Here is a 10,220-nt window from a genome sequence, read left to right as displayed (position 1 = left end):
GTTTTTAATGTTTATTTATTTTTGACAGAGAGAGACAGAGACAACAGTGTGAGCAGGGAAGGGGCAGAGAGGGAGACACAGAATCTGAAGCAGGCTCCAGGCTCTGAGCTCCAAGCTGTCAACCCAGAGCCCGATTTGGGGCTTGAACCCAAGAACTGCAACCGCAAGATCATGACCTGACCTGAGCTGAAGTTGGACGCTTAACTGACTGAGCCACGAGGTGCCCCGCATTTATACTTTTCTTTTTTGTTTTTTTACATTTATTTTTGAGACAGAGAGAGACAGAGCACAAGTGGGGGAGGGGCAGAGAGAGAAGGAGACAGAATCCGAAGCAGGCTCCAGGCTCTGAGCTGTCAGCACAGAGCCCGACGCGGGGCTCAAACTCACAAACCATGAGATCATGACCTGAGCCGAAGTCGGGCACTTATCCGACTGAGCCACCCAGGTGCGCCCCTGTACTTTTCTTAAATCAAATGTTTATAATTGAAATAGTAGAGACTAAGTTCTTTTGTCCACTAAAAAAACAGATGACCAGTGGAAAAAATAGTATGAGAACTTTATTTACCTGTGTACGAAGACTTAAAAGACATATTTTGCCAGAGTTGATCACTTGCCGTACAGAATCTATGCTGGTTCCATACAGATTCTTCTCAAATTCACCATGTTCAATGAACTTTCCAGCTGCTATGTCTGCCTCAAATGCTTGCCGTGAAACAAAGTGGTAATCTCTACCAGCTACTTCGTGGTCTCGCCTACTCCGAGTTGTATCTAGGCAAACAAAATCAGGTAAAAATAACGGGCATGGATCAGAGTAAAGATGGGGGATATTTCTGCTAGTCAGGAAAAATTTTAATTTTGTAATACAGAGGAAATGTAAAATGACGAACTGAGGAAATGTTAAGAGCCCATGTGTTTAACACTGACTGGTTTTATTTCTAGACTGAGAAATGAACAAAAATGTGGTTTTAGTATCTTAATAATAGTTACATTTAATTGCCGTAACACAGTTTATGCTTACACTTTAAATTGCTTCTTGCATTTAAACACTACCATTTTTTTCCTAAAGTTTATTTCCATAAGATTAGGCACTGTGTAATATTTATTCACTTACTTACCTATTTATTATTTACTTATACTATTTAATTTTAAGATACAGCATTTTTAAACGTTTATTCATTTTTGAGAGAGACAGAGCACGAGTAGGGGAGGGGCAGAGAGGAGACACAGAATCCAAAGCAGTCTCCAGGCTCTGAGTTGTCAGCATAGAGCCCGATGTAGGGCAAGATCATGACCTGAGCCGAAGTCAGACACTTAACCAGCTGAGCCACCCAGGCGCCCCTAGGTACTATAAAATCTTTAAACAGAACTTCTGTGTTCAGACATTCAGTCTACATTTCTATCTTCTGCATCAGTTTAAAAAACAGAAACTGATTCCATATTGAATAGGGAATCGTAAGAAACGCAAATTGAAATTCATTTAGAAAATAATTAGTACCACAGGAAAAATGGAAATTTCTCAATAATGACTATCTTGAGTTACATATTCTCAAAAGATTTGATTAAAACAAAGTTCCTTTTTTCTGGGCAAAACTATTTTTGATGAACTGGATGAAAAATTTCCCTCCAGTTAGGTTCTAAGATAGAAAATTGAAAAGCACAGGAAAATGAGAATGCATCCAAACTTACGAGGAACCGCAGATGCAAAGCGGTCTTTTTCCTTGTTCATGAGCCTCTGACGCAATTCATTCTGGCCACAGTTCTGTGGACCAATCAGAATGATAGGTCTTTTCCTATTTGCTGGCTGATGATAAAGTGACATTTCCTCATAAGTTAAGATCTCTTCATTGTCATAATCTTTGAAAAAGAAAAAGTTAAGCCCTTCAGATAGAATTATTGCCATGTAATAAAAATGTACTCAAATTTTCCAAAAAATTGGAGAAGATACTTTATTATCATTAAAAATGCTTAGCTTTTTGGATGAAGATAGTAATAACTGGGTAGGATTATATGAATATTTTCCAATGTGAATATATACTTCCCAGGATACTACGAAAATAAATCAGACAATATACTGATCCTTCTGGAAGTGTTTACTGCTCCTTATGCTTCATAGTTTGAATGTTTTAATACAATATAACTACACTCCTTCTTATGTAAAATAACTAGTTTGCAGCCAATACTCTGTCAGAGGGTGGGCACCAGGGGATAAACTAATGAGAATATTATCTGCCATTTTTGTAAAATGGAGATAATACTTCACTTAGAGGGTTGGTTTAAGGATCAGACAATATATATGCTGAGCACAACACCTGGCACTGACAAACATTTACAAATAGTAGCTACAACTAATGTTATCAGAGAAAGTAGGGATACTTTTCTGTGATTATATAACTTGAAATCAGGTCATTATGTGTGCTATCCGAACTTGGAATACTAACTTGAGGTCACGATTCAAGATGTATAAATTGTGAAAGGTGGGGTAACATTCCTAAAGCCCATAACCCAGATGAAATCAGAGCTGTCAAGTGGTAAGAACAAAGGCAGAGAACTAGCAGCCTGCTATCTTCTCACTCCTGTTCTCACTCCCTGTCGGGGAAAGAGCATCAGATATATGGTCACACTTGGCTGTAAGTTCCACGGGGTCAGGCAATCATTTTAGTCTTGCCAGTGCTTTGCACAGAGTGCAGAGTAGGAACCCAAACTGTCTAGATTCGAGCTCAACTATATATGCTTTAAGAACTAAAGCAGATTTTTAATATTTGAACTTCAGTTTGTTAATCTGTAATCTCAAGGAATTTATTGTGAGACCTAAATGGATGAAAGTATCTAAAGTATATAGTTACTACTCCTGGAATAGAATGGTTATTATAAATGATAGTTATTATTGTAGAAATATAATTCCTGCCTTTCCCAAAATACTTTACACTCTGAAAAATCTGAGTTCTTCCTTCTAACATGTACAATCAGACTGTGGCAGCATTTTTATTTATAAAGACTTAGTTTATAAATCTGTAAGCTTCAGATATGCAGGTTTTCTATAATAGCTATTAGAGCTGAACCAATTTAGTATGTTTCAAAAGATGCAGAAACATACTTACCCAAATATAGAGCAAAGGATTAAAAATTCAATAAATCTTAATTACATAGTGATTTAATTAGCATTATGGATATTTATTTTGGAAAAAAAAATTTTATTAAAGTAGACTGAATCTCTTTTAAATAGAATTTTTCAATAACCTATAATATTTTATTTTTGTGTTTAATTTATGCTACCTAAAAAAAAAACAACTCAAGATATTGAGAGAATAATAAGCCTTATAAATTGTATAAGAAGTTAAGGAGTGCCTTTGCTTTATTATTTGGCTTGTTTCTGACATGAAGCAAAGCAGGGGGAGAAAATTCTAATGCACGTTAAGGACGAATGAAGAAGGTAATGAAAAGCAGTAAATGAGGTTGGGTTTATAAAAACTGGGTGTGGAAACTGCCGAACTAAGGTAGTTGGTGCCTAATAGGCAACAGCCATCACTCAGGTCAGCAGACTGCTGTCACTTGTGAACACAAACCCTGTGTTACTAGAGCCTTTGATGTGGAGAGAAGCTACACTTAAAATTTTTTTTTAAATCTTAGTAATAAAACAAAACAAAAACACTCTCCTTTTGTGCCTGACTCAGCCAACAGGTAGCAGGCTCTGTGGAAGGGTTGTCTTGGTGACATGAGTTACTGTAAACAAAATACTCATTTGGAGGCATGTATTAATTTTGCAAAGAATTTAAGTAGGAAAAACAGGAATCTATCAAACACTACATAATGCTAAATTGTACTTTAATTTTTATGCCAGTTTTTCTCTAAACTCAAAACACTGCATTACTCATAGGATTCCAAAAGAAAATAATTTCTGCTAAATGACTTTCTTAAGCACATATGTTACATTAAGAAGCAAAATAGGACTAATAGTATAACTCCCTAAAAATAGCAGTTTAATTTCTTTCAAGTGTTAGATATAGACCTCTTTGAGATGTAAATCCAGCTATATCTTAGAGGAGAACTCACCATCATTTTTATTTGCATTATATAAAACCTTTTTCCTCTTCTTTTTATTCTTCTTTGCACACCATAGTTTTCCTGTTGAATAATCAGAAACAACTATAAATGTGGTACTTGTTTCCTTGAACAAAGCTATGTATTTCAAATTGAAGAACTGAAATAGTTTTCCATTGAAATTTATAAACACATATTACATTGTTCACAGAACTATTTTTCAGGGAAACAGTTACAATTTTCCATTAGTCTCACATCACAGACACTTTTTAATACTTAAATCTTGTCCTTCATTTAGAGTCCTAAGATAATCAGTTTTGCTGCTCATATCACTCTTACCATGAATACATCTTTCTTGACAGTTCTAACTGATTTAAACAGTTCAGATGGAGACCTAAGAAACCTCTCATTAATGTCAAATATTAAGTGTCCAACCTGATTTTTCTGGCTCCTTATCTTCCTCTATGGTTTGCTTCATAGCTTCCCTTTGCTGCTGAAAGCTTTTCCCTTAGTAGCAGAAAGAAAATAATTAGTATAATTAAATTAGTATAATTTAAGACAAAAGAATAGAAGGGTTTTTGTTTTTTTCATCAAGGGGATAACACCAGAAGTAACTCTTCACTTATATTCCTTTTTTTGGTTATGGTAACCTTTTAATATAAACATATAAACCACAAAAGAAACAAACAGGCAACAATAATACAATACATTATAAGATGTTTCTAATATGTCAAACACTAATGTTGGACTATGATCAAATGTAAATTAGAGGGTACATTATTTAACGGTAAGACACGTATTTTAAAAAGTTCTTGTGAATTCCCCTCCGTCTCAGTCTAAGAGATGGATTGTGACAAATAGTTTTCCTTTTCACTCTTTTCCTCAACATGCAATTTTCAACAAAACTTAAAAGTTGTATTCTCTGTATTCTAGCACACAGTAATGTTTTATGACTAAAAGTATTAACTGGCCTCTTTTCAGCATTATTGTTTTCAGTAATAATTACTGATATTTATACTACATTATAACTGTTTGATTCTTTGGTTCAAGGTTTCTGTGAAGAGGATCAACATTTATTTGCTTTTCAAAGAACCTTCCAGCCCTTACCTCCCTACCCACTTTCCAGTGGTTCTTAGTAATCAAACCAGTTACTATTTATTTCCCTTTCTCATATACAAACAAATGAAAAAACAAAAAATTAGACACAGAAATAACTGGATGGATTCAATCATAAGATATAAATATGTTCTAGAGATTACTGGGTTAACTCCCAAAGAATAGATCGTACTTATTTGACACAAAATTTTATCCAAAACAGAGTCTTTTTAATTTTTCAATTTAACCAACAAGTAGCATTTGGAAAAGGTTTTTCTGAGGGGAGGATCACCATAAAGTAAACTAAAATAGTAGTAGATATCATTTGTTTCTGGTGACGATTTCTTATCAGGCCCCAATTGACAGATTTTTATGCATAACACTGATGTTTTTATGAAGCATTATTTTCTGAATTTACAGGTGAGGTAGCTACACCTCAATGAAATTAAGTGATTTACTGAAGACTCAAAAGGAGCAGAATTAGGATTCAAATTCCTATCTTACTCTCCAAGACAGTGCTCTTTCATGGTACTATGAAACCATAACATTTTATTTCCTCTTTTTTATGTTTTCCTCCCTTCAATGGAACTGACTGCTCTTTCTTCTCAATAACTAATAATGTATAATGAGATCAGTTTAATTTTAGATCATGTAGTAAAGAATCTGTGATACATATGGAAGACACCAGGCTATGTGCTGAGGGTACAAAGACATGAAACTCAGTCTAGTTGGCAGAATATATTCCCTTTTAAATCTTCCTGCCATCGTATGAGAGTATGTCAGCTATAATTATAAGCCTCCAAATGTTTAAAGTATTAAGTTTCAGCCTATCAACCAATCCTAGGACATGTTTTACTAGAATATAATATCTTATAATAGAAGATAAATAATAAACCAGTGTTAGAAAATTTAATAGTTCAATTTTTACAAAGCTTTCATTAAGCATTTACTATGTAGAAAGTACTATGTTGGATCTTGGTTCTGGATCAGTTAAAATTATCTCAAATTAAAGAAATTAATTCCAGGAGGTCACTTTACAAAATAATATGTGAACATTCACCATTTGAATTTAAGATACTACTCAATGTATTGCCTTGCATTTATTCTTCTCAATCCCTTTTTCTTCACATATACATATGTACATATATATGTTTTAATCATTTTTTTACTTCCACCTTTCAGCTACCAATGATACAAATAAATGAAAAACATTTCATTCTAAGTTTTTCCTCTTAGAATTAAGATTTTAATATAGGCGGCTTTCAAAGTTTTTGATTTTCATCTTGTTTTCAGAGATCTACCTTAAAATCAAATGTATTTTTTTTTGAAAGATAAAAGTGGTTTTACTTAAAAAACTCGGACTAGAGTTCAACTTTTTAAATTTTTATATCTAGTTTTTTTTTTTGTTTCAAGCCAAGGATTCTTGGAAATCAATAAGCAAATTCCATCTATGTTGGCATAATCTGCAGAACTCAGTGTATTTCATAAGAACAAAAGCAAAACCATTAATACTGAGCCTGATACACTCAAGAAGCATTAAAGATAACCAGGTTATCTTCAGGAGCTATACAGACTGCATTCCTAGTAAAAACAAGTAAATATGGTGATGGAAAATTTTAGAGCACTAAAATTTTAAAGTAAAAAAGAAATAAAAATAAGTATCTGATGTTAACAGATTTAGAAAAAATAAGGAGCAAAATAATTTTGATCAGTTACATATTAAAATGTTTAAAAGCATTACAGTCATGTACTTCTATGGCACATTTTTATAGTACATATGGATGTAGACTGTTGTTATGACAGCAGACATTAATGGAAGGTAGACAATATGACTTCTTAAGAAGTCTTCTAACAAAACCATCATCAAACTCAAACTAAGGTGGGTTCATTTATTTGTCCTATAAAAAAAAAACCTTACAAATGATATCACTGAAATCTCCTTGGTGCATCTCTATACTTTTAGAAACTCAATACAATCAGTCAATATACTCTAGTTCTAAATATTTATGGGCTAAGGCTGGCATGATGAGAAGATATCAAATTGATATTTGGCACGAGCACTAAGTAGAACATGATGGCTACTCAATACCGCAGGATTTCTAGAGGAACATCTCGTGTCTGTTACTGTGAAGAATCAAGGGTGTAGCATCATCCCCTGAAGTTAATATAAGAAGCCCATTCCTCATTCCTTGAAATATGACTGAGTATAGACAAAATCTGTTTTCAGCTTTTGGATTTTAAAGCAGACGGTTTGTGGCCTTCTGTGGTTTTATACACATAGACTCAACTGCATGAAAAAGTAACCACATCCGTTTTTAAAGGACATGAAAAAGCGAGTTCTTCTCTGTGAAGCCTTATATTTCAAATATTTTTTTTTTTAAGTTTATTTGTTTTTAGAAAGAGTGAACAGGGGTGAGGCAGAGAGGGAGAGAGAGAGAATCCCAAGCAGGCTCCACATTGTCAGTGGCAGAGCCTGACATGGGGCTTGATCTCACAAACTGTGAGATCACGAACTGAGCCAAAATCAAGAGCCAGATGCTTAACTGACTGAGCCACCCAGATGCCCCAAAGTGATTTTTTTTTTAATTTTTAAAAAAATTTTTAAAATTTACATCCGAGTTAGTTAGCATATGGTACAACAATTTCAGGAGTAGATTCCTTAATGCCCCTTACACATTTAGCCCTTCCCCCCCTCCCACAACCCTTCCAGTAACCCTCTGTTTGTTCTCCATATTTAAGTCTCTTATGTTTTGTTCCCCTCCCTGTTTTTATATTATTTTTGCTTCCCTTCCCTTTGTTCATCTGTTCTGTGTCTTAAAGTCCTCACATGAGTGAAGTCATAAGATATTTGTCTTTCTCTAATTTAGCTTAGCATAATACCCTCTAGTTCCATCCACATAGTTGCAAATGGCAAGATTTCATTCTTTTTTATTGCCGAGTAATACTCCATTTTGTGTGTGTGTGTGTGTGTGTGTGTATACACACATACCACATCTTCTTTATCCATTCATCCATTGATGGACATTTGGGCTCTTTCCAAAATGTTCTTTTAAATATGTACTTTATACTATATTGTCTTTTTACCTGGAACAAGCCCAGCTAGAGGCTGATTATCTTCGTCCCCTTCTCTATAGGCTTGCCACCAATTTGGATCTTCTTGACTGATGACATGAAGTATATCGCCTTTTTGAAAAGATAGACCTAACTCTCGACATGGAACATAAGGGTCATCTGAGGGGTCATAGTCAAAATGAGCTTTCACATGGATCTAAAAGATAAAAAGGGTAAAAATTAAAACAACGGTAATGATGAAATGGCAACACAAAATATTCAGCATAAATATAATCAAAATGTTACAATTTTATTAGTGCAAAGCAATTATGAGTTGAAAGAAGGGAGGTTTAGTTAAGTAACTGCAGTATTTTCTCAGGCTTGTTTTCTTCAGTTAAGTTCACCACTCTGTTGATTACAAACATGTACTAGAGTACAAACAACAAACAAAAACTGTATAAAAGTATGCACAGGACTGCACTGTTAGCTGCTAACTGAGCCTGAAGTGCTAAGGGGCCTCAAAGGCTTGAGAGAAGCAGAAGGAATGTAACTGAGACCATTTCCCCCTCTATTCCTGACCTTTGAAAACAATGACTCTGCAGTAAGGTATGTAATTTCTAAACCACTACTATCTAGAAATGTGGATTAAACCTCACCACATCTGTCACTTATGCAGGAGAGTGTCAGTTTCCCTGGTGCTGTTACCCTTCTTGAATACACTGTCAGTGCGACTGTGCCTTAAACTTCTCTCAGTGTTTCTTTTAAAAGGGATCTGTTTAGGTTCATAAACAATCACACCCCAAACTGCTAAAATAACCTAAATCAAGTTTATAACAAATTCCTGTGTATTCTATTTGTAGGCTTTGAAATTTAACTAGTTGTATGGTTATAATTTTTGCTAACAATTTTTCTGCATATCAAAAAAATGTGTTACACTTGCAGCATTAAAGGTAAGAATTCACATGAATCTTACTGAGAGCTAAGTTATTCCTATACTATTTCCTCCAATATACCTCTATAAGATGTAACAAAGTTGTCTTAATTTTAATAAAGTAAAAAGAATTAATATTAATATTCTCTTTAACTTTCCATTATAATTTTCATCCAGCCTGGTTAAGTGACATGTGACATTTCCAAAATCTGTAAGAAGTCCATTTTCATCTAATGAAATCCAGCACCTATATGCAATGAGTGTTTCTGCCCCATAGAGGTTAAACTTCAGGTTTCAGCTCAATGAGCCAAGCAACTAATTGACAGCTTAAGAATTTTATTATTCGGAGTCCTTTTCTATCCAATTGTTATTGCCTTTTACATCCTCACCATAATTGAGGCCACCTATCATAAAAATAATACTGGTCTGCTTCAAGAATTGTTTTATGAAAGTACAGTATCTTTTTTCAGCTCCTAAAACACAAAATTGAGTATTTTCAATGATGATGGATATATGAAATTTGATAAAACACTTTATAAGTGATAAAAATATATCTCTATATATCTAATCCATCTCCCTCCATAAGGCATAACCAAGAATCCTCATGAAAGTAACAGCCTCTTTCAGAAATTATGCTTGAGGGTGTCTTAAATATTTTCATAATTTCAGAAAAATATTTTACTAACTACTATATATAGGAAATGAGAAAATCCAACTCCCAATATAAAACTGGCAATACTGAAATAAAGCAAATGATCCAGTTAAAAATGCAGAACTTACATAGCTAGTCTGCTTTTTTTGGGGTTATCTTTTCATGGATGTACTCCGTAAGTTCAAATAGTACACAAAGTCATAAATGTATGGCTCAATGAATTCCACAAATGAAACATACCTGTATAACCAGCATGCAAATCAAGAACGAGAATATCACCAGCACGTGAGAAGCCCTGACTCCTGTACCTTTCAGTCACTAACCACTCTATGTCCTCCAAGGGCAAACATCATCCTGATTTCTAGAAGCATAGATTAGTTTTCCCGGTATTTTGCTTCATACAAATGGAATCACAACGTACACACTCTTGGATTAAATATGGTTAAGAGACCT

At 34.2% G+C, this 10,220-nt stretch overlaps 1 protein-coding gene and 1 long non-coding RNA gene across 7 annotated transcripts in view; one reads left to right on the top strand and one right to left on the bottom strand.

Annotated features, from left to right (window-relative positions):
• The window catches only part of PALS1 (protein associated with LIN7 1, MAGUK family member), a 99,925-nt gene that overhangs the window by 17,746 nt on the left and 71,959 nt on the right, over positions 1–10,220 (bottom strand). For all 6 annotated transcript variants that reach the window (XM_042943555.1, XM_042943549.1, XM_042943554.1 and 3 more), the window contains exons 8-12: positions 8,218–8,401; positions 4,474–4,545; positions 4,051–4,122; positions 1,687–1,854; positions 566–768 (exon numbers count right to left, since the gene is read on the bottom strand). In XM_042943555.1, coding sequence (XP_042799489.1) covers positions 566–768; positions 1,687–1,854; positions 4,051–4,122; positions 4,474–4,545; positions 8,218–8,401 — 699 coding nt within the window. The remainder of the gene's footprint in view (positions 1–565; positions 769–1,686; positions 1,855–4,050; positions 4,123–4,473; positions 4,546–8,217; positions 8,402–10,220) is intronic.
• Positions 180–9,157, top strand: LOC122222849. Its single transcript, XR_006203915.1, has 3 exons — positions 180–220; positions 682–786; positions 8,268–9,157. It is a non-coding gene; the product is annotated as an uncharacterized LOC122222849 (long non-coding RNA).

Source organism: Panthera leo, chromosome B3 (genome assembly GCF_018350215.1).
Source record: "Panthera leo isolate Ple1 chromosome B3, P.leo_Ple1_pat1.1, whole genome shotgun sequence".
Classification (NCBI taxonomy): Eukaryota; Metazoa; Chordata; class Mammalia; order Carnivora; family Felidae; genus Panthera; species Panthera leo.
Note: the sequence above shows the minus strand (reverse complement) of the source record. Positions and strands in the feature narration are given on the sequence as shown.